General features: G+C 41.8%; 1 protein-coding gene across 1 annotated transcript in view; it reads right to left on the bottom strand.

Moving 5' to 3' along the window:
- Nucleotides 1–1261: 1261 nt before the first annotated feature.
- Nucleotides 1262–25707, bottom strand: part of LOC148026167 (putative pentatricopeptide repeat-containing protein At1g03510) — a 42994-nt gene continuing 18548 nt past the window's right edge. The window contains exons 3-5 of the mRNA XM_087692060.1: nt 1767–2011; nt 1484–1605; nt 1262–1329 (exon numbers count right to left, since the gene is read on the bottom strand). Coding sequence (XP_087548186.1) covers nt 1262–1329; nt 1484–1605; nt 1767–2011 — 435 coding nt within the window. The remainder of the gene's footprint in view (nt 1330–1483; nt 1606–1766; nt 2012–25707) is intronic.

Here is a 25707-nt window from a genome sequence, read left to right as displayed (position 1 = left end):
ACAAACACCACAACCTAAAACCATAAAAACCCTACAAATCAACCTATCCAAATAAATCCCAGACATACATTTTCTTCTTCTTTTCTTTTGATCATCCGTTTCATTGTTCTTTGTCATCGTCATGGTGCTAGCTTGTTTTTGTTTTTCTATCCAACAGGACGACTCTTGGCAGTCGACTATTTGTCCTTTTGTGGATTTTATGTGGACTGGGCATTCCACTTTTGGAGGTTGTGATTTCAGACTTCGCAAGCAGACCCACACATTACCAGGTTCATTTCTTTTTCCCTCTCTCACTTGCACAATAACACACATTAATTGTAAATAAAATCAACCGAACGTTGTACACACATAATTAACAGACTGCATCTCATAAATTGTAAATAAAATGAACCGGACGTTAATTGTAAAAAGAACCCTCGCCGTTGTACGAGCACCTTTGCACCCTAACCCACATAAGTTGTAAATTAAATCAATTCACAAATGTACACGCACACACGTTTCAGACACATTAACTTGTAATTAAAATCAACCCCCGAAGTCACGCATGCATGCACGCAAGTGCCACACATCATCTAATTATAACAAGGAATTGCATTAGTAGAGACCTAGTCAGTCAGTCAGTCGTGTCAAAATTTGAGTGGGGCTGGGTTACGATGTCGACTCACCATGCATTAACGGGTTAATGTAATAATGAACGATGCTTAATTGTTTACATAATAAAAAATGAGTCGTTAGTTTCACTTACACACTCCACCGCACTGTAGGATGTGAACGCTACGTGGGAGTGGGAATAGTAATGTGATATTGGTCCACATGGTATTTTTAATTGCGTCATGATTTTTTTTGAGTCTCTGTCTAGGCTACGGAATGTAGTTTTATTTTATTTTCTGCCTGATACGGGGTTACAGGGTGCATGTATGTTTGCATAGCATGAAGCTTTCGGTCACACGTGTGTAGAGGTCATGCTATTTTTTTTCTAGGATGTGGTTTTCCTGGGGGTTGTTATGGTCCAGTCAGCCATATTAATTAGTCAGTTTCCTATCGATGGTCTCAGTCTTGGTTTTGTTTTTGGGTTTTGCAGGTTTTCTTTTTGTTTTCCTAGTTGTGTATGTGGGTTTTTTTTCTTTTACCATAGTCTGAATGGCACCTCTTTCTACGCCTCCCATTGTGGTCTAGCATGTTCCTCTTACGGTCCATGATTATTCTCTTCTGTTAGAGGCAGATTGTATTCGACGAGCTAGCCTTCACTCATTTGTGGCTCTCACTTTACCACCTGTGGATGAGAAGCTGTGTTATTCTTTCCTTGCTTCTTACAAAAACCAGTCTGGCCTGGCTTACAATCGGACATTCTGTTTATCAGTAGCCAATATCAGTGAAGCATTATGTTTGCCCTTATCTGCTTCCTTTGTGCCCAGTGGTAACTAGCTACTGACGGTTGAGGAGATAGTTACACTGATGAAGAAGGAAACTTCCACTCCCTTACTTCTTAACCAGCTCATTAATAGCTCAGGGGTGTCTGTTGCCCACATTTCTTCTCCAATCTGGAAGTAGTTATGCCAGTTCCTACAGGACCGGTTCATGTCAGGCAAGAATGCATCCAAATACCTGTCAAAAGAATTATTCACAACTTCTGTGAAGATTCTGGAGGGAGCTAAATTCAACTGGGCAAGTTTCCTGTTATCTAAGATGGATCAGCATTTCTAGCGTGTCAGGAAATGTCAAAATAGTACTATTTCTTATGGTGCCTTCCTACAGAAGATCCTTACTTTTGCACCTCCTCCTGGTGGTGTTCCAGTGCCAGATCCACAGCTCCTTTACCAGTGCAGCCTACAGTATCAGTTTCTTCTCCTAGGCCCATGCATCTTAATTCAGAAGATGAGGAGTCGCCTGTTATTTTTTCTAGAAAGAAACGCCTTCGCACAAAGGGACCTTCCAATCCTTCTGTCCAAGATCCATTGGTGCAAACATCCACTCCTGCTGTGTCTGGCAGTGCCTTTCCTGCATTCCTTTCCTGTACCAATCTATTTGCCGCTCAAAAGGAAGGAAGATTAGATTCACAGATCCCTTCATCATTACAAACCATTTTAGCTGGACCCATGCTTCCACAGATGGTTTCCAATGTCCAGTCTACTTTGGAAACTTCCCTTACTTTCTGTCTTCAGACACTATATATCAGTGTTTACACTTCCATGCAAGACAAGGTGGATTCCCTCACTAGTCAATTGAGTAAGGCACTGGAGGATCTGTCTTCAGAAAGGGCTATCCTCAGTGATATCCACAATCAGATGACTACTGCCACAACCTTAATGGATTCACAGAAGGTCACTATTCAGGAGCTAGAAGCTAAGGTTGTTAAACTAGAGGAAGAGAATGCATCTTTGATGCTTGAGAAGAATTCTTCCCTTGCAGAGATGGTCACTTTGGCTACTAAGCTTGCTACCAGTGAGGGTCAGTTCCAACAATCTCAGGACATTGTAGAGTCCCAACAAAAACTCATTGAAGTACTTAATCAGAAGGTGGATGTTCTTTCTGTTTCCCCTCCTGCTCCTGTATCTTCTGTTGTGTCATCCCAAGAGGAGCTTAATTAGTTGCAACATAAGGCTAAGCTCTGTGATGGGTTCTCAACTAAGATTGATCACCTTCAGCAGAGCGGATGGATTGTGTGCAGAGTGATTTTGTCCATTATACTGAATTGGTGTCACCTCCTCCATCATTTTGGGTGAAATATCATCGAGGTTTGCCTTATATATTTCTTTGAGCAATGTGGATTTAGAGCCTCCAGAGGATGGATGGTCCAATCTCTGGCCTACGGATCTCTTACGAGCTATTTTTGACAGATTTGTGGATGACTTGATTTCCCATGAGGTCCAGTTACTCTCTTTCATGTATCTTACAGGCTATTTATAGATCCCTGATGAGGAAGATTTAAATGTTTATGTGGGAGATGTCATCTTACAGGTAGTGATGTATGTACATTCAGTTGAGCTTCTGTTAGCAGAAAGTTTACAAACTTATCATGAGTAGACGTCTTGGTGCAAGGGATATGCTTGGCATCCACCTTTGGAGGATGTTGCTTTGGAACCTCTTCGCCTCAGAAGTGTCTTTCATAAATCAGATATCTAGCCTCTTCAATCTCAGTTGTTGAGCTTCATTGCTGATAACCCATTATTTATTGAGTCTTTCTTTCAGAATTTAAATTTCCGATGTTCTATTTATCCTTTAGATCCTGCTGATCTTTTATCATATTCCCTAATGTCTTATCATTTCCCATTATATGTTTCTCTTCTTTCATCTAACCCTGATAATATTCCTCTCTTATCATTTACCCCTTCAGGATTTCCTCACATTCCTGTATTCACTACATGTCCTTTCATTGCTGATCCTATAGTATCTCCTACTCCTTCTGACATTCCACCTACTATTCCTCCTGTTCCTTCAGTTTTTTCAACAGAATCCCTTCATACATTTTTGGTATATTCTCCATCTTTTCCGCCTTCTTTATCCCTTCAATTACCCTCTTTTTATGATCTATCCTATCCTCCATTACAATGCTCTCCTTTCATTCCATTACCCTCTCCGACAGATAACATTAACATTCCTCCCCAAATAGTGCTAGATACCCCAGGGTATGATGGTGACATCCTTCATAGAAGACAGTGGACATTACATGATTCAGTGACAGGTCCAGTGTTTAATTGGCCTTTCATTCCAGGGTCCTGGGATACTTCTGCAGCGTGTTCCGATTCTTACCTCCACTTTGCTAGGGTACATGGTACTTCTGGAGATACCACAGCTCGTCTTGCTGCTCATTTTTGCTGGTATCTTGCGTTCATGCATCATCAGTCATTTTCCCTTATTTTTATGAAGCGTATTTCTATTTTTTCCCTATTTTTTCTTATTTTTAGCATTTATTTATCAATAATCACTATTATTTTTTTTATTTTTTCCATACCAATCAATTTAGCATACTGAAATTTAATTTATTTTCCATTTTTCCCCTTAGGAACACATTTCACACACCCGAAACGACAAAACCATCATTTTACCCTTAAAAACCACATTTCAAGTTTTGCGGGATATAAATAGTACATGTAAATCATTACGAAATCATAATTTTGTAATAGACAACAATTCAACATGATGCAACCAACACTCAAACAAGTTTTCATCGCATAAGAACATCATTTCCATCATAAAATGTGGAAAAACCTTCATTTCCTTCATAAAAAATAGTCATACCGTGTTTCTACGAAACCCAAGACGCATTGAATGACTGCATGACCAGTGGACAGAGCCTTCAATACTCTCAATTCCATGCTGCACATCAATCTTTAGCATCTCCATTAATCTCCATCATCATTTCCTTCAATCTCCTTCCCGATTCTTCCTTCAAGAAGGTAATGCGCATGAACAGCCCATAGAGGGGAGAGAGAGGGAGGAGAGAGAAAGACTAAATCTCATTCTCAGCAGCAGCCATTGGATGAGCGGAGAGTTGCAATGGAAGGTGAAGAAAGAGTGTAGATCATGTATATAATTAGTCTGGGGGGTTATATGGAAGTGATCATTGCCCCTTCTCCCTAAAAAATCGGTGCCCTGCAACACGTCGCCATTTTTCTCCTCCATGCCATGAAAAAATGGTCCCCCCCATTCATCAATTTTTGGGAGGTGGGAGGCCCCAAGGGTCTCCCACCTTCCCCCTAAAGTTCATTTACATTTGACATCTTTTGTCCCTCCACCTCGGGCACTCCCATTCTCACATCTGGCGTCCAATTCGAGGTCCAAAAAAGTCTCATTCGACGTCATGGAAATTTATGAAAATTCCCCAACTGTTGCTCGATGGGTCTTTAAAGCACTTTTGGGACCCGGCGGCTGCTTGGTGCTTAAAATCAACTCGATTGCCTATGCCACCTTCGACAAAGTCTATTTTTACCTTGAAATTCAGATTTTTTTGGCTAATTTTAAGCACTTCTCGAGTGCAAAATTTAGCTCTCATTGGCGATTACGGGATAGGGTGACTTAACTCGGCAAATCCCATGAATAGATGTGCACATCAACACAACCATAAAGAGCATCAAGCTGATACAGAAAATACTCAACAAAACACATCACAGCTTTCACTCTACCCCTTGACAAAACCAAGGAATGAAATCCACAAGGAGTAGGCCTAGCATAATCCAATAGAAGGCCAAAACAAGTCACTAACCAATAACACAAGCAAGCTAAAAAGAACTATCAAAGAGGTCATCCTAAGTGGTGATTTGAACTACTTACCTAACAAAGGACAACTCAACCAGGAGTTCCTACTCTCGAGGGGTTCACTATAGATGTTTTATGGTATCACGTGAGTGTAAGGGAGGGGGTTTTTGGAAGGGGACACTTAAGCGTATAGATTAGAGCTAGACCCCTCTTAATTTCCTATATTGAACTTAAATTTAAGGACGGGATAGAGGGAAAAAAGAAGGGCAGAGGATGCATTTGATCACCTCTCTCCATAGATTGGTTTCTCCATGGCATACAAGAGACCTTGACAAGTAGGGTTAAAACCCTAAACCCTCACATAGTAGGGTTATTGAATTAATCATAGTGTGGGAGGGGGGGAGTTGGCACTCTCCCATGGTTTTGATAGAGAGATTCAACTCCCCTTCTTCCAAATAGAGCTTGGTGTCCGCTTGGTATAGTCACTTTAAGTATAAAGGGGTTCGATTTCCCTACTCTCTCTCCTCATGTGGTAAGGGGGCACGGGCATTCAAAAACATTGCGACACATACTTCGATGGTATCCAAGTGTCACTACATAAATCACTTTGTGATATGACCATTTTGATACTTTTAATTGCTTAGGATAACTCCAACTTTTAAAGAAAGTTAGTATATGTTCTATGAAGACTTACATTTAAAAAAGGGGATACATAAAAGGTCATACGTGTATATATCTTATAAGCTTAAATAGGGGGATATATTATTCTTACAAGCTTCATAAATAGGGTTTTTTTTTAGAAGTCCTTGCATGTAGGTGACATGCCTCAGGACCTATCTCGGTACCCGAGAACCTACCAAGCCCTTGCAAGGTGACACGTAATCATTTTTTGATGCTCACTTTTATTTTCGCTCCAACCTACCTTAGTTTCCTTTGCTTGTCAGCTAGATGCCACCCCCAGGAAGACAAGGCATCGCCCCCCCGCGTTTCTGACTCATCCCCAAGAACCTACCAGGCCTTCGCAAGGTGATATACAACTGTTCAATGATTTTTTCTTTCTTTCCTTTTCTATTCTATTTTTATAGAGAGGTTAGAATCCCTTTTTACACACCTCTTTATATTCATATATTGTCTTTCAAATATTTAGGGTTTTCCCTTTATATCATCATTTTGTTTGGCAGGCTTTTCTAATTGTCTCACACTAACAAGAACTCCTAGAATGGCTGCCTAACAGGTCAACAAAACAGGGTCACTAGAACTCTCATCTAAAACGGGTCTTTCAATGCCTAACAATGCCGTTGCAGGAGGCAATGACTACTCAGATCTCCCACAGACATACCTAACCTAAACCTGGGACTTCATGCCTTGATTGCCGATCCCCAACAAACAAAAAGAAAGTACTCCTTACATACACATACATCATTATTTACTTAAGGAAAAAGACTCAGGAAGGGGACGAAACCACTTGGAGTGGCCACAAGAAGCTTCTCCGCAGCAAAGGCTCCCTCCACTGAATTTGTCAACCTGTATGATGCAATCACTAAAACAAAAAACCATTAAACATACATGCACCAAACAGACATATGGCCCTCTTGGCCTAAAGAAATAGCACATTTTTTTACAAATTAACTGGCCCTCTTGGCCTAATGAAAATCAATCATGAAAACCTTAAAGAAACTCGACCTCTTGGTTTAAAGAAATTAAGCAAACCAGCTCATATATATCCCTCCTTGGAAGAAGGGAGATATACAAAAATATGCTCCATTCCAAGGGGAAAATAGGGCTTGCAGCCCTAAACTAAATGCATCATGTTGTGACCCATGGCTCCTGCATATATAGCAAGAGGGGTATGCATAACATCTCGTTGAACCAACCTATGGGTCCAAGATAATAGTGGTAGATGGGTGTCGGCCGCTCTGCGCATTACCCATATCAACCATCGCCTGCCATATAACACGTGGTCTGATAAAATTTCCCACAAGCGACCAAGTCCTATCTCATTATCAATAGCAACATCCAGACTAGGACCACAATTGAGGAAGAGGTCCTCCTCATAAGAAAAATTGGCTAATGAATCCACAAACTGACTCCAAGGACGTGGGATCAGCTGAAGAGAGATGCTCTCAAATTCATCAAGTAGGATCATAGCAGTTCCATGATACATGCAAAGGATAGGATTTTGGACAGTGTATGTCTCATTTGGTTGATTTAAGATCAGCTGGGAATCCCCTTTTACTAACAAACACCGAATACCACCTTTCTTGGCAGTGTTCAGTCCCATAATCAAGGCTTTATACTCCGCCATGTTGGTAGTGAATCCAACCTGGAGATAAACAGCTAATTTCATTGTAACTCTACGTCAGGGATCTTGGATAACTACTCCAATACTCCCTTTTTTATTAGGGCCCCTAGATGCTCCATCAAAGTATAATGTATACATCCACAATGGGTTTACACAGCCATCCATCAAGAACTTCCCTATTCGTAATTATGATAGTCAAAATTCAACATATTTAGAGGATGAATTGACGGCTCCATCCCACCTTCTTCATTAAACTCAACAAGGATGCTTCTCAAAATTTGTAAACAATGCTGGCAGAAAACTTTGATCTCCCACACAAAGATACTGTCTTCTTGCTCAACCACTTTGTGTTCTTTGGTCCACCGAATAAGCTTCCCCTGATAATATATTTGCTCAAGATATGGGTGCTCCAAATAAGGGATCTGCCCCATCAACCAGTTTAAGCTCTCCTGTAGGTCTCAGATCAACCTCGCATGGACCTGTAATGCATTTATCGCATTAGCATACTCAAAAATAATAAGGTTTAATCTTATTATGATTAACCTTATTTTTAAATTCCACTCCCTGTAGATCAGCTACTAGTAAAGTTATGGACTTTTTTTTTACCTATCCTAACTACCTTGTAAGGGCCATCCCATCTAGGTTTCAGCTTCCCTAGAAATAGCTCCCTACACATACATCATAGTATAGAACTAACTGTCCTTTTTTAAAGGTATATTTATTTGCTTTTAAATCATGCAGACACTTCATCTGACGTTTAGCTACCTCTTGGTGCAACAAACTCTACAATTTGAGCTCATCCAAGTGGGCTATAGGCGTACAACACTCGAATAGGGCATCCTCATTACCCAAGGAATGATTGATTGCGAATCTTATAGTCGCAAACTCAATTTCTAAGGGCAAGACACACTCCTTCCCATAAACTAATTTGAATGGGGTGTGGCCACTAGCTCGTTTAAAGGTCGTGTTATACGCCCATACCGCCACATACAATTTTGTATCCCAGTTTTATTTCTTTTTGGATACTATCTTTGACACGATACCCACAAGCTGCTTATTGGTACTTTCAACTTGTCCATTTTCTTGCGGGTTGTAAGGAGTCATCTTGTTATGCTTAATTTTCCAAGTTTCAGTCAAAATTTTAATCACCTTATTTAAAAAATGAGTTTCACGGTCCAATATTCTTTCCTTTGGCAGACCAAAATGGCAGATGATCTGCTCAAGTAGAAAATTGACAGTCTCTTTTACATTATCATACCTCGTTTCCTGTGCTTTTGACCACTTTGTGAAGTAATCAGTGGCTACTATAATGTATCTCTTCTGCGTAGTAGACGATGGGGCAACAAGACCCATAAAGTTGATGCCCCACTTCTCAAATGGAAGGGTAGCCATAATCAGAGCAAGTGGGCGCTTCCTATTCTCTCTACTGTCATGTCTTTGACATGTATTGCGTCTCTTAACATACTCAAATGAATCCTGGATGATGGATGGCCAAAAATATCCAGCTCTTAAAGCCTTCTGTGCCGTCAACCGCCCAACGAAGTGCCTCCCACAAGCAAAGTCATGCCACTCCTCCAACATAAATGGAACCTTGTCAGGTATCACACATCGGTGATAGATATCATCAACCCCCTGTCGATATAGTGTTTCTGCGATCAAGGAAATTTTCAATGCCTACTGTTTAATTTTTCTCTTCTCGAATTTTGATAGAGTAGCTATAGTCTCTCCCATAGATAGATAGTGTGTTATAGCAACATACTAGGAGGGAATAGATGCCGTATCATCTTAAAAAATGTTTCCATATCACTTTCTTCAGCTAAAACCTCTTTTGGCTCTCCGAAGTCCACAAGACATTCTACAATTCCCTGAAGCTTTGGTGGCTTGCTCTTAATCTCATAATCAAACTCCTGCAAAGTGATTAACCACTTTGCTAAACGATTAGGCAGCTCTAACTTGTTCAGCAACAATTGAAGCTCTTCCGCCTTCGTATAAAAAACCACCTTCTCATAAAGAATGTAATGCCTGAACTTTTTGGTCGCCAATACTATCACAAGGCATAACTTCTCCATATAGGTGTAGTTAATTTTCGATATACCCAACTTTCGACTAGCAAAAGCTATCGAATGGTACAATTTTTCCTCCCAGATTCGGGATAAGAAGTAGCCGATACTATACATGGTGGCTGCTGAAAATACATTAAACATTTCACCCCTTTTTGGTGCTTTTAAAATAGGTGCTTTGACAAGCTCCTGCTTCAGAATGTCAAAAGATACTTTGCAAGCATCACTCCATGCAAATTGACAACTAAAGGACAATAGGTTTGTCAGTGGCAACGTTCATTCTACCAGGGCATTGATAAACCTCTGATAATACCCTACCGATGATAGAAAGCTATACACTTCCTTTGGAGTATGTGGCAAGCTCATGGCGACTATGACCTTGATCTTTTCAGGGTTAGTCGTGATCCCTACTAAACTGACCATATGACCTAACAGTAGCCCATAAGGCACTCCAAAGATGCACTTCTGTGGGTTAAGAGCTGTGCAAAATTGTCTACACTGCTCAAAACACTTCCGCAAAATGATCAACTGCCTTTCTCTTGTGGTGACTGTCCCCAGATCATCAATGAATACTTTCAACTCCTCTGGGGAGATGTCACCAAAGGTCTTGTCAGTTGTTCTTTGCCACGAACCAGGTGCATTACATAAATCAAATGCCATCACATGGTGCGCAAAGGTATCAAAGATAGTAATAAATGTCGTTTTCATCTTGTCTTGCTCAGTAATCGCCATTTGGTTATACCCTGCAAAGAAATCCATGAATGAATATATTTCCCTACCTGCTAATTGATCCAAAATTTGGTCAATAAATGGCAATGGGTAGTAGTCTTTAACAGTCTACTTATTTAGCTCTCTAAAGTCTACACAAAGTCAGATTTGATTATTCTTCTTCTTTCTTATCACAACAGGTGAACACCATTCAGTATGTTGAATAGGGAAGATCAAATCCGCTTTCCGCAACTTCTGTAGCTCCTCAAATAGCTCATCCCTTAGTTCAAAAGGCATGTGCCTTACTTTATAATGTACAGATCGACTTCTTTCCTTTAGAGGAATGGTATGCACATCAAGATTGGGGGGAATGCCCCTAAGTTCATCATAGTTCCAAGAAAAGATGTCGCGGAACTCTTGAATTAAGGACACATAGTCCTCTCTCTCTTTCGAACTGTGCATGGAACCTAATTTGATTGGCCGCGAATCATTTGGCGTACCAAGGTCCAACTCAATAATGTCTATTTCTCTTATCCTATTTTGAGGCTCTATTGGCTCATTCCATGTTCTTTGATAAATGTCTTTTGTAGTGGACCCTTCTTTAGATCCATCGCTCGATGACATCTCACTACCAGATGGATCATCTACTATTTCTAGTTCAGTAGAGGATAAAGGAGCTATCTCACTCTGAGGAGACTCAAGGTAAGCATCCACTATTATACGATTGGCACCTCTACCTAGAATCACTCGATCAGTGGGTATATCAACTTGACAGTTTATTCGTAAAATCCATGGCCTACCTAGCAAAACTTGATAGCTAGGATGTCCTGCAAACCTTATCACCCTAAAGTCCAGATAGCATTCCATGCTTGCAACAGTAACGTGGGCTTTAGTGATGCAACCTTCTAGTTGCCTTAGATAGTCATCAGCCATCCTAAGAAGTATGGATCCGTCTTTTTGAATTTCTAGACCTAGCCTCTCCATCAAGTCTGAACTCATGATATTGACGAAGGATCCAGTGTCCACGATAGCATGTTCTACTATAATTCCATTCATGTATGCTCAAACCTTGGGACAATGCTTTTCAACATGATCAAACCAATCTTCTCCCACTCATACTATGCCCAAAGGTTCTACAATATAACCAATATGCATGATTTTCTTGAATTCCTTGCGTAATCCTGGAGACAATTTAATCAATTGCAGGAGATTCATGTCTGGTTTAACTTCACAAAGAGAACTTGCTAAATCAAAGTCGTGGTAGTTAGCCAAAGTTCTCTTCTCTCGCCAAACCATTCTCTCCTTTGGTCTTTGGACCATCTTTGGTGCCTCTTTTTTAACATTTGCCTTCTTCCTTGGCAATTATTTATCCTTCTTGGGATCAACTTTACTATCAATAGGTCTTAGAGGTCCACCTTCCATATCAGGATTCAGAACTTGCTTTCCCCTAGCATCTTGCTTAGGGTTTCCCTCGACAGGTTTTACAGTTCCTTTGTTACCCTACCTAGACTTTTGACCTCTTATTACAACTCATAGATTAGAATTTTCACTATCAATTGACACGTACGGCCTCAATGAGACTGACTTCACTGCCATGAGGCAACTCCTCTATATTAGCCATTTCTCTTTGCAGTATTTGTCTTGGTCTGTCATCTTGCTAGATATTATTCCCTTGTGCGCAATGGTTAACTGGACCTGGCAATTTAATCCCTTGTTGGAGAGAACTAATCTTACTCCAGTAGATAGCAGCTAAGTGGCCAGACTTTCCATAAATATCACATTTGACATTCGGACAATTCCCAGGGAAATGTTGGCCACCACACCACTTACAACTGAAGCTTGAGGGGGCACCCTCTTCAGGGCTTCGACAACTCCTTATCAAATTCTTCTCTTTCTTAAGGAAATTGACATCCACAGCTATTTTTCTATACTATTCGCTGATCATGTCAGTGTAGTGCTTCATCACATCCTTGACTTCACCAAGGACATTTGAGGCACTTGACTCATCACCACAATCGTCTGTCTGTCGGCCCATCAGCCCAACCATTTGATTAGGAATTGGCCGCTGACCTACTGGGACAACATTTGGGTTTGTTGTTTGGCCTCCACCATTTAGTGGGCCCATCTGACTAGCCATAGGCATAGTTAGACTAGGAGGATCTAATAACATAGGCAAATTTGGCATGATACTCCCTCTTCCATTCGCATTTAACGTAGGGTCCCCTTGACTCCCGTTGGTCAGTGCCAAATTATTACCATTCCAATTTATCCTTGCTGCATAAGCCACTTGCAAAAGCGCAACTCTACTCCTTCTGCTTGGGTAATAGCAGTGTCAATGTTGGCCAAAGCAACACTACTCAGCTGCATCTAGATGTTAAAATCTAATCCATGTAGGAAATATTGCAATTATGTAGCCAGTGGAATGGGATATAAGTATTAAGTTTGCGAAGAACTTGCTTTAGTTTCTTCGCATACACCTGGACATTCTCATTTGGCTCTTGGCGTGTGACATTCAAGATGTGCAACCAATATTGTCCACACCTCTTAGGGGTAAACTCTCTATGGAAGGTAGTGAAGAATTGGTCAATGCTAGTTATGATTCCGGCCTTTAGACCGTGATACCATACTGCTGCCCTTCCTTTTAATGTCATATTGAAGAACATCATTAAGTGCCCTTCATCTTGCTTCAATAATTGAACATGAGTGTTTGAAACTCCTTAATATGGAGTTCTCCATCTTCTTCTGCTAACCCATGGAAGATGGAAAAAGGTGCTCCTAATGCCGGTAAATCCGGTGTCCCTGTTGGAATTGCGATGGGTTGTGCCATGGCTACAACTGGATTGTCAACAGGAGTTTGTGTAGGTAAAACAAAACCCCCACTTGAAGTGGGTTGATTGACTAGAAGAGGGGAAGTATTAAGACTTCCTCTTGCACTCAAAGGACTACTTTAGGTTGTTAGAACCACTGCCACTTATGTGTAGCGGGCTGCTCCTTTGAGGAGAATAATGCCTTAGAATCTCCAACCGCTGTCTAGCCCTCTCATCACATTCTTCTTTTTGTATTTTGGCTTGATGATTCTTATCAAAGGACATAAACCGACTATTTGGTCCCTAGAAACCCTAGATTCAGAACCACTTATTGGCAGCTCTCAACAAACACACCACTATTGAAACCTAAAATGGGCCAGCACTAGCTATGCCACTAGCCGAACCTCATGCACACAACAGACAACCCCATCACACGGCCTCGCGGGCTAGGAGCATCTAAGACTCACTCTACACTAAATGCTAATGTCAATTCTGCGTTGGTATTAAGTCATAGTCCAATGTTTACCATCCCTTCTCCTCAAAGGGAGATCCCATAACATATAGGCATAATACCTCGTAGCACAAACATAGGGAAGCACCTCTCGGCTGACTCTCGCATCTCCACTGTGACTCTCCTACACCTTGGGGATTGGCCCCAAGATGCGTCTCTCCAACATAAAGTACACACAATACAAGCTCCACTCTTTCATTTTGAACGTATTCCAGGAGATACCATGTGTTCTTACCAAAAAATTTCCCAAGAAAATGATCGACTAACCTACAGCTTAGGTCGTCTCCCACACTCAAGCGTAGGTTATCGTAACGGAAAACAGGTGCTATGCATCTAGTTCTTTGTATTCTGATACCATGGTTGATATGCACATGCAAAAGTAGATGATCCTAATGTGCTCAAACATAATTTTCAATTAGAAACGTGTCGTGCACAATCAGGCTTTCCAATGCTCATTTACTAACTCGTTGTGGCAATGTAAGGATAGCACAGAGACAATGCTCATGCTACTATCATCTTAATTAAAATACAACGAACCCTATATAATGATATGCATCAGCAAAATCAAGAATGAATTGCACCCAAATCACATCATTCAAACACCCCACCCCCTACTTTTAGGTAGTGCTTCCGTTGCATAGGTGTAGGGGTTCATTTTGTCATGTTTTGATGTATGAAAAGTGATAAATCACGAACTTTGACAAAGAGATAGGGCAAACTGAGACTAAACCTCATGCTCCACCACTACCATACATTCACAAACACTCATTATATTTTCCCTTATTTTTATGAAGCGTATTTCTATTTTTCTTCTATTTTCTCTTTTTTTTAAGCACTCATTTGTCAATAATCACTATTATTTTTTGCTTTTTTTCCATATTAATCATTTTAACATGCTGAAATTCAATTTAATTTTTATTTTTCCCCATAGGAACACATTTCACCCACCCAAAACGACAAAATCATCATTTTACTCTTAAAAACCGCATATCGAGTTTTGCAGGATATAAATAGCACATGTAAATCATTATGAAATCAGAATTTTCTGATAGACAACAATTCAACATGATGCAACCAGCACTCAAACAATTTTTCATCGCATAAGAACACCATTTCCATCATAAAATGTCGAAAAACCTTCATTTCCTTCATTAAAAATAGTCATACCATTTTCTACGAAACTCGAGATGCATTGAATGACTGTGTGACCAGTTGGATAGAGCCTCCACCGCTCTCAATTCCATGCTGCACATCAATCTTCAACATCTCCATTAATCTCCATCATCATTTCCTTCAATCTCCTTCGCAATTCTTCCTTCAAGGTGATGTGCATGAACAGTCCATAGAGGGAAGAGAGAGGGAGGAGAGAGAAAGACTAAATCTGGTTCTCAGCAATCGGGCAGCCATTGGATGAGCAGAGAGTGGTGATGGAAGGTGAAAAAAGAGTGTAGATCATGTATGTAATCAGTCTGGGGGATTATATGGAAGTGATCATTACCTCTTCTCTCTCAAAAATTGGTGCCCTATAGCACATCGCCATTTTCCTCCTCCATGCCATGAAAAAATGGCCCTCTTCCCCCATTCTTTAATTTTTGTGGGGTGGGAGAATCCAAGGGTCACCCCCCTTCCCCCTAAAGTTCATTTACATTTGACATCTTTTGCCCCTCCACCTTAGGCACTCCCATTCTCGCATCTGGCATCCAGTTCAAGGTCCGAAAAATCTTGCGCATCCGTCTCAAAGTCCCGCACTGCTTGGCACTACCAAAAGTCTCATCAGACATCATGGGAAATTATGAAAATTCCCCAACCATCGCTCGGTGGGTCTTTAAAGCACTTTAGGGACTCGGCGGCTGCTCTGCTTAAAATCGACTCAATTGCCTATGCCACCTTCGACGAAGTCTATTTTCTCTTGAAATTTGGATTTTTTTGCTAATTTTAAGAACTTATCATGCGCAAAAATCACCTCTCACTACATGCCAAGTTCATCTACACATTATTCTTAGGTCCTCATCACAATGATGCAATGAATAGGATTCACCTTAACATGTTCAAACATTTGGTCACAAGAGATTTGGAAGATATGGACCTGAACATATACACAAGGAGAGTCATTCATGCAATAGCCATGCTACTTATTGATGTCAAGATTGTGGGAGAGAAGGAAGGAGTCTCGCTTGAAGCTTTCTTGCTTGCACAATGGGGGAAGACACACAAGGGTGGAGGCTGAAAACAGTTTTCCTCTTCTTAGTTGTGTAAGCCAAAAGAACTCTAGTACAAAGAAATAGAAGAACCCTATATATGGGTCTCAAACCAAACTCAACTAACTAAGGTGGCATACTAACTGAGCCACGAACTAGAGTAGATAAGGATAGCTATCATGTAGCTATTATTCATGGGCGGTGTACCAACCGCGTCTGCAACTGACAAGTCGGTGACATAAATATACAACGGTCACCCTGGCGTATCACGAGTGGAGCTCGATATCTCAACACTCCCCCTCGAGCTCAATCCCAATTCCTGCACACCAAGCAGGTCTCTGAACTTGCGCAGCTTCTCTGCGCCCAATGCCTTCGTGAATATGTCAGCTACCTGATCCTCTGTGCTGACATAAACTAGATCAATAAGACCTAGTAAAACCCTCTCTCGCACATAGTGATAATGCACCTCAATGTGCTTTGTTCTAGCATGATAGACTGGGTTATTTGCCAAGTGTATACTACTCATGTTGTCACAATAAATGACAACTGGCCCATCTGTAGACTGATGCATATCATAAAGTAGCTTATGCAACCAAGCTACCTCACATGCAGCCATTGCTGCACCCCTGTACTCAGCCTCTGTGCTCGACAAGGCAACTGTAGGCTGTTTCTTGCTGCTCCAAGTGACTGCAGCACTCCCAAAAGAGAATACATATCCACTGGTAGATCGTCTATCAGAAATACTACCAGCCCAATCAGCATCAGTGTATCCATGCAACTGTATCTGAACCCCAGTCTCATAAAATAGTCCATACTGCAATGTGGACTTCACATACCTAAGTATGCGTCTAGCCGCATCCAAATGTGGTTTCCTTGGAGCCTGCATAAACTGACTTACCAATCCAACAGCATAGCTCAAATCTGGCCTGGTAATAGTCATATAAATCAAACTTCCTACTATGCGTCTGTACATAGTAGGGTCTTCTAGAAGCTCACCTGCATCTGTGCTCAGCTTCACATTTTGCTCCAAAGGAACTGAAATAGGCTTACAGCCTGTCATCCCATATTTGGACAGCATGTCCAATCCATACTGCCTCTGCAAGAGCTGTATCCCACTTGGTGATCTAATCACCTCAATGCCCAAGAAATAACGCAGCTCTCCCAAATCCTTCATCTCAAACTTCTGCTTCAATAGCATTTTCACATGAAGGATATCTTCATCACTGTCACCTGTCATAATCAAATCATCAACATAAATGACAAGCAGCATAATACCTTTCTCTGTTTTTCTCACATAAAGTGAGAAATCTGCCTTGGAAATCTGAAAGCCAATAGTGACAAGATACTGTCCTATCTTGTCAGACCATGCTCTAGGTGCTTGCTTCAAGCCATACAAGGCTTTCTTCAACCTGCAAACAAACTCAGGATGAACAGCATGCACATAACCTGGTGGCTGCTCCATATAGACCTCTTCTTGCAAATCACCATGCAAGAAGGCATTCTTTACATCCATCTGATGTAAAGACCATCCCTTTGATGCAGCCATAGCAATGACTGCTCTTACGGTTGCCATCCTTGCAACCGGACTAAATGTTTCTTCATAGTCAATGCCATATGTTTGTGCATACCCCTTGACTACTAATCTTGCCTTGTATCTGTTCACAGAACCATCAGCATTGTGCTTCACCTTATAAACCCACTTACAGCCAATTGCATTCTTACCTTGAGGCAAAGGTACTAACTCCCATGTAGCATTTGCTTCCAAGGCATCCATTTCTTCATCCATGGCTTTCTCCCATTTTTCTTTTCCCATGGCTTGCTCAAAAGATGTGGGTTCTGGTTCCTGTATCACTTTGACCATATATGCATAGTGAATGGCTGTAAATCCATCATATTTCAGCCTATCCACAGGATACCTAGCTCTTGTAGACCTGCGCAAAGTAGGTTCACTCCCAGGTGCTCTCAAAACATCCCTGGTCTTCCTTACTCCAGGTGTAACAATAGAAGGAATACCCAACTCATCATCAATGCTCTGTTCTGAGCCACTGGATTCACCATCCACATAAGAGTGACCTGCATTCACATCAAACATGGGCTGATCAACCTTCTCTTTTCCTTTTCGTGATACCTGCATACCACTATCTGCATTGCTTTGAGAAGATTCTCCTGATCTCAATCTGCCTGTCCATGGCGAAGAATGTGAACCACTGCTAGAGGACGCTCCAGGTCCACTAATATTTTGTGACTGCTGCTGTGAATTCTGTGTAGCATTACCATTTTGTGCATCTTCATCATCAATCACATTTACTGGTTTATACCAGCTACTCATCTCATCAAAAACAACATCTCTGCTCACTGTAAACTTACGAGTAGAAGGGTTATAGCATCTATACCCTTTTTGCTGCAGAGAGTAACCAATAAAGATGCACTTCTCAGCTTTTGGATCCAACTTGGATCTCAGCTCATCTGGCACATGTACATAGGCAATGCAACCAAAAATTTTCAAATGAGAAATATCTGGTTTCCTACCAGTATACCTCTCCTCTGGAGTCATTCCATGTATTGCTGCAGTGGGAGTCCTGTTCATTATGTAGACTGCTGTAGCAACTGCTTCAGCCCAATAAAAATCTGGCAAGTCTTTTTCATTGAGCATGGCACGAGATACCTCTCCAATATGCCTGTTTTTCCTTTCTGCAATTCCATTTTGTTGTGGGGTATAACTGCATGAATATTGCTGCTTTATGCCATGCTCCTGCAAGAACTTTGCAAACTCATTTGAGAGGTACTCTCCCCCTCCATCTGACCTTAGGCATTTTATCTGCAAGCCTGTTTCTTTTTCAACCATAGCTTTAAGAGTTTTGAAATGCCCAAAAACTTCACTTTTCTTTTTCATAAAATACACCCAAACTTTTCTGCTATAGTCATCAATAAAAGTGACAAAATAATGACAGCCTCCAAGAGATGCAGCTTTAGTTGTCCACACATCAGAGTGAATTAATTCCAATGGCTTCTCACTCTCTTGAACATGTCTAGGAAATGGTTTCCTTGCCTGTTTTCCAAACTGACAGGCTTCACATACCTTATGCATTTCTGCAACCTTGAATTTGGGCAATCCTGCAACAATATTTTGGGCCTGCATTGATTTAAGTCACTGTACATTAACATGACCAATGCGTTTATGCCAGATATCAATATCTGCAACTACACCGGTCCCATGTGCAAACATTGCTGCACTCAATTCAGACATGTCTGCATCCAATGTAAACATTCTGCCCTTCTTCTTTCCTTTTGCTATCAAGCGACCTTTATTTTTCATATCCTCAACAAAGCATCCATGAGGATTAAATCTGACCTGCAAGCCCTGTTCAACCATTTGACCAACTGAAACTAGATTCTTGGTGATATTCGGGACATGAAATACATCGGACAGGTATTTCTTTTTCCCACCCTGCATAGACAAGGGAATTTTTCCAATCTGCACAATAGGATGTGCAGCATCATCACCAGTCTCCACAAATCCTGGTTTTTCCATTTTCCTTGCATCCTCCATCCATTCTGCATGACCTGTCATGTGGTTTGATGCACCTGAGTCAACATACCATACATCATTGCTTTCTTCTGCACTTGTCATAGAATTGTTCATGTGCTGCACCATGAACAAATGCTCATTTCTGTCATCACCCTGTCTACTAGAAGATGCATAATTCCCTTGTTGCAATTTTCCATTCATGATGTCATTCTGCTTTTTATAGCAGTCTTTAGCCATATGACCCATTTTACCACAGTAGTAGCATTCAACATTACTGTTTGCATTTTGGCCTCTTTGCCATCCACCACGACCTCTTTGGCTCCCCCTGCCTCTAGAGTTACCACGTCCTCCTCCATAGGACTGGTTTTCTTGAGTTTGCTGCATATTCTGATTTCTGCCACGGCCTCCAAATCGGCCTCCTCTACCTCTGCCTCTACCTCTTCCAGCATTTGAGTAGAAGACAGCTTCTTTTGAAGTTCCTCCTGAAGAAGATGCACCACCATTTCTCTGTTCCTCAGAAATTAGAAGAGCAATCAACTCCTCAAAATCAGGAAATCTTTCACGAACTGAAATGGATGTCCGAAACTGTGCATAATCCTTTCCTAGACCATTCAAGGTCACGGAAACTAAATCATCATCTTCCACTGGCGACCCAATGGAAGCAAGTGCATCTGCAATCTTCTTCACCTTCATGTGGTAGTGGTTGATGCTCATACTTTCTCTTTGCACATTATGCAACTCTTGCTTGAGCTGCATTTTCCTGGCTTGCGTATTTGTGCTATACATTTTTGACAAAGTATCCCATGCCTCCTTTGGTGTACTTGCATCCTGAATATGCACAATCATAGAGTCTGAAATACTAATAGACAGCCAATACATAACTTTCCTGGCTCTCTCATGCCATGTTTTAAATGCCTGCATTTGTTGTTGATTGGGAACATCAGGAAGAACTGGTTCTTCTTCATTTCCTGCAACAAATTCCCAATATCCTTTTCCCATAAGGAAATTCGTCATTCTAAACTTCCATGCCTGGAAGTTGTTCTTGTCAAGCTTTTCAGTGACAATCTGTGAAAGAGAATCAGACGCCATTACAGAATACTGCAAGAAATTCTGTCACTGCAAAAAACACAGCTTCACCCTCACAAGGGCAAATCTGCAAAACTGGCGAAAGTGGTATTTGACCACACAGTCACTTCCTAGTGACGATTTTGCATAAACAGGAACCAAGGATGATTCTGAAACTCCCAATGTCTCTGCGCACAAGCATACGATGCAATTTCTACAGTAACTTTTCACCGACCTGTAGAACAGTGGTCGCACAGCATAAAACTGAGCCTTTTCTTGAGTGCGTGCAGAAAACTTCCGTCTACAAAACAGGCCCCGAAATGGCCTCAAATAAAAAAAACAAGGTCGCCGAGGGCTAAAGCCCTCGCCCGCAGCATATACTGCCCTCTTGCTTCACCGCGAAGGGCGTCTCAACCTGAGACAATGCACTCCTGCAATTTCCGGCTGTGCTACCTGCAGAGATCTGCTCCCAAAATAGAAAATGAAAGCAACACTGCTCCTCTTACCAGACCACCGCGAGCTTGGCTTGCTTTCTTGAGCTCCTTACCACGAACAAGGCTCTGATACCATGTCAAGATTGTGGGAGAGAAGGAAGGAGTCTCGCTTGAAGCTTTCTTGCTTGCACAATGGGGGAAGACACACAAGGGTGGAGGCTGAAAACAGTTTTCCTCTTCTTAGTTGTGTAAGCCAAAAGAACTCTAGTACAAAGAAATAGAAGAACCCTATATATGGGTCTCAAACCAAACTCAACTAACTAAGGTGGCATACTAACTGAGCCACGAACTAGAGTAGATAAGGATAGCTATCATGTAGCTATTATTCATGGGCGGTGTACCAATCGCGTCTGCAACTGACAAGTCGGTGACATAAATATACAACGGTCACCCTGGCGTATCACGAGTGGAGCTCGATATCTCAACAATTGAGTCCATGGGGTCTGAAGAAGTCACAGTGGGGAGCCAAAAGCATGCCAAGGGAAAAGCCACTAGGAGAGCAATCATGGTTGCACTTGGAGGGGTGCTGACGGCCATCGTTGAGGAAGCTTTGAATGATCCCAAGACACCCAGAGATGATAACAGGTCCCCAAGAGGATATAGCCATGTCCTTGGTATAAGACACGATAAGAAAGATGGGATCCAATGATCAAGAAGAATGGAAATAGCAAACACAAGAAGAAGGGTCGCAAACGACACTTAGCAAATAGAAACAAAGAATATAAACACAGAGGAAAAAAATATGCATAGAAGAGAAGAAACCCCCAGTGGAATCCCCACCTAATACCAATCAACCAAGCATCAACTCAAGCATAGCAAGAAGCAAAGCTAGTGGAGAAGGGCACGAGCCAATCGAGAGTAAGGGGAAAAATCCGATCCATCCCTTATCACCACCATCATAGCCTATCTAGAGAAATCCCAACGGAAACCCCACCTAATACCAATCAACCAAGCATCAACTCAAGTATAGCAGGAAGAAGCACAATTAGTGGAGAAGGGCACAAGCCGATCAAAGGTAAGGGAAAATATCCAATCCATCCCTTATCACCACCACGACAACCTATCGAAGCACTTGAAAGAACCACACTACCTATTACCCCATCGCCATTGCCATTGCCATTGCTTCCTAGGTTGCAAGGAGATAGTCTGATCTCAAGTGAAGGCCCGCAATGGGTGGAAGCATTCTACTTATTTTTGTCAGGAAGTCCATCAATGGGATCTTCCCTTACATGATTAAAGAGGCTTACAGCAAAAGAAGTTGAACCAGAAAAGGAGGATGGAGAATGTGCGATGGCTAGAGGACACCTTATGTTAGGTTCCATATATCACTCAAGGAACTAGATAGGACTTTGATAACCTTTTGAAGACTTTAAAATAGCAAAGATACTAAAATGAAGAAGAAAGGAAGCAAGAAATGTTAGCCCTAGAAAGGGTAAAGGAAGCTTATGTAATGCTCCAACAGTAGTACCCTCGGGAGGTTTACACTCTTAGAATAGAGCTAGCCACCTTCTCTAGAAAAACGATGGATAATGATATGTAAGAGGAGTTACTAGAATAGTATAGACAATAGAAAGACAATAGGAAAAAGGAAAAAGTCCTCCATGAGGAGACCTAAAAAATTATGGTATAACTTGAAGAGAGGTTGAAGGAACAAGACCAACAAATTTTACAATCATGGCTAGATCATGAAGAAGTGAAGCAGATGAAGTAGAGAACCCTCAAATTGGTAGAGTAGTGGAGGAAGCCACCAAAGGACAAGAAAATCTCAAGAGGACTATAGCCATGCTGACCTAGGAGAAGAAGGACCTTCAACAAAGCAAGGAAGAGCACATCATCATTTTAGAAGGCTTGACAAAGTGGCAAGAGCAAGGGTTGGAGCAAGTAAGGAAAAAGATGTCAACCAGTGGGAGGAAGGCAGCTCAAGGCTTATGTAGGATCTTGCTAGCAAGCATGCAAAGGATAAGCATAACAAATGTGTAGAAAAATATAGAGCCCAACTAGCAAAAAAGGTAATGCGAATCAAATAGAAGAATTTTGTAAAGACTTTCACAGAGTTTTGTAAATACATCAATTTCTCTCTCTCTCTCTCTCTCTCTCTCTCTATCTCTATCTCCTCTATGTGTGTGTGTGTGTGTGTGTGTGTGTGTGTGTGTGTGTGTGTGTGTGTGTGTGTGTGTGTGCACACCTGCAGTGGCAGCAGTGGCCACCTGTGGGGCCACACACTCAAGAGTGGGCACCTAAGAGCAAGATCCCCAAGAGCCACCGCCTACCAGGAGCCGCTGCCTAGGAGCGGGTGCCCAAGATCAAGGTTATAGGGCCATCGTCAGGGGGCACCATCGAGGCACCTAGGAGTTGTTGTCATTAGGGACATTGACATCATGTCATCATGTCATCATGCCACCATTGTCAGGCCACCGGGCCATTGTGCTACTATTGTCATCAGGCCATGCCATGCCGTCTTTGGGCTCAGGAGCCGTGCAACATAGATAGAGAGAGAGAGAGAGGTGGATAGAGAAAGAGAGATGCCTAGGAGTAGATGTCATCATCACTTATAGGCCACTGCCACCATTGTCGGGGCCGTGCTGCCATCGTTGAATGACCACCCAAGAGCCGCACAGTAGAGAGAGACAGAGAGAGAGAGAGAGAGAGAGAGAGGTGGAGAGAGAGTATGTGTGAGAGAGAGTGTGTGTATATGTATGTGTATGTGTGAGAGAGAGGGGGTTGGTAAGAGAGAGAGGGAGGGTATGTGTGTGTGTGTGGTAAGAGGGCAAGAGGGGGGTGGTGAGAGATTAGAGAGGGAGAGGAAGAGAGGTTGGTTAGAGAGAGAGGGGGTAGGTTAGTTGGAGAGAGAGAGAGAGAGGAGGTTGGTGAGAGAGAAAGGTGGGAGGAGAGAGAGAGTGTGTGTGTGAGGTGATGAGAGATTGGAGAGAGAGAGGGGGAGAGGTTGGTTAGAGAGAGAGATAGGGGATAGGTTATTTGGAGGGAGAGAGAGAGGGTTAGTGAGAGGGTGTGTGTGGAGAGAGGGAGAGAGGAGGTAGTGAGAGAGAGATACGATGTGGAGAGAGGTTGGTTGGAAAGAGAGAGGATAGGTTAGTTGGAGAGAGAGAGAGAGGAGGGTTGGTTAGAGAGAGAGAGAGAGAGGAAGAGGGGTCAGTTGGGGAGGGAGAGGGAGAGTGGGTGAGGTTTTTTATTATTTATTTATATTGCTTTAGTTTGTTAACCTTTGGTCTTTTGATTTATGTTTGTAAGCAGATAGGTTTTGCTTACAATGATTGATTTTTGGGCAATTTTTGATAGGTATTATCTAGGTTGTACATATATCTCTCTCTCTTCTAGGTTGTAATTTTGTTTTGTTATATTTATTAGTTTATTTGTTTTTGGTTCGGGGTGTGTGTGTGTGTGTGTGAGTTGTTTATATAAGTGTCGGTTGGTTTTGTTGGTAGGTTAGTTATCTTATGTTGGTTAGGGGGAGGAGAGAGAGAGAGAGAGAGAGAGAGGATTAGTTATATTAGTTAGTTAGTTAAGTAGGGAGAGAGAGATAGTAGGTTAGTTAGGTAATAAGTTAGTTAGCTAGTTGGGTGGAGAGAGAGAGAGAATGTTTAACACATGCTTCTTTTTCTTCTTCTCTCTCTCTCCCTTCTCGCCTCTCTCTTCTTCTTCCTCCTTCTTCTTTTCCTTCTTCTCTCACCACCTCTTTCTCTCCTCCTCCTTCTCCCTCCCTCTCTCCCCTCCTCCTTGAAAGGTAAGAAGAATCAAAGCTTCCTTGGAAGTGAGTTATGGCAGAGACCAAGAGCCAAGAAGAGATAGAGAGACACAAATGGGAACTCCAACAATCACAATGTGTGACTGGGCCTTCCTTTATTCAGACTATCACTAAAATAATAAAGAATAAAGTGACAGTGATGGGCGCCCACCACCTGCAATGTGCAGTGGTAGGTATTGTCAGTGTAATAATATACAGGTGGCTAGGCAGAGGCGCCTTTAACCCCAAAAACCTCCCACTTAAAGGCGAATCTACCCTAGTGAGGAGTGAAAAGAAAAAAGAAAAGACAGTATAATGTACACATGTACAACAGGATGAGGAAAAATGTCATCTCATCCAATGCCCATCAATCTCCTAAGAAAGGCAAAGCACTCAGTAGTGAGGCTTTTAGTGAGTAGATCTACAAGATTTTCATCTATGGAGATCTTGACAAGGTCAAGAGACTTGTCCTCCATGACCCCACGTATGAAGTGATACCTCACCTCAATGTGTTTCGTCTTCGCATGGAAGACCGAATTCTTGGCTAGCTGAATAGCACTCATAGAATCCGAATGCAGTGTAGGTATAGTATCAATCCCAAGGTCATGAACCAAACGGACCGACCATATGGCCTCCTTGCAAGCCTCAATGGTTGCAACACACTCGGCCTTAGTGTAGTAGAGAGAGCCATATACTTTTGAACCCTGGACATCCAAGAGACAGCACCTCCAACATAGGTGAATACATAGCTAGAAGTGGATTTCCTACTATCTGCATGTCCTGCATAATCAGAGTCTATGTACCCCACAACTCCAGTATCCTAACTGCCATAGCAAATACACATATCTACTATGCCTTTTAGGTATCTCATGATACCCTTCACAGCATCCCAATGTTTCTTGCCAAGTGTAGCCATATAGCGTACCACAACACCAACTACAAAGACAATATCTAGACGAGTGGCTATCATGGCATACATCAAACTGCCCACGACTGATGCGTAAGGAATCTTAGCCATCTCAGCCCTGCAAAACCTTCACATAAGAAGGTAATGGATAGCCAATAGGTTTTATATCCTGCATGTAGAAACGCTCA

This window comes from Lygodium microphyllum, chromosome 14 (assembly GCF_053477565.2).
Source record: "Lygodium microphyllum isolate KBCC chromosome 14, Lygodium_microphyllum_v1.1.10, whole genome shotgun sequence".
NCBI classification, from domain to species: Eukaryota; Viridiplantae; Streptophyta; class Polypodiopsida; order Schizaeales; family Lygodiaceae; genus Lygodium; species Lygodium microphyllum.
This window is presented reverse-complemented; position numbering and strand designations above follow the sequence as displayed.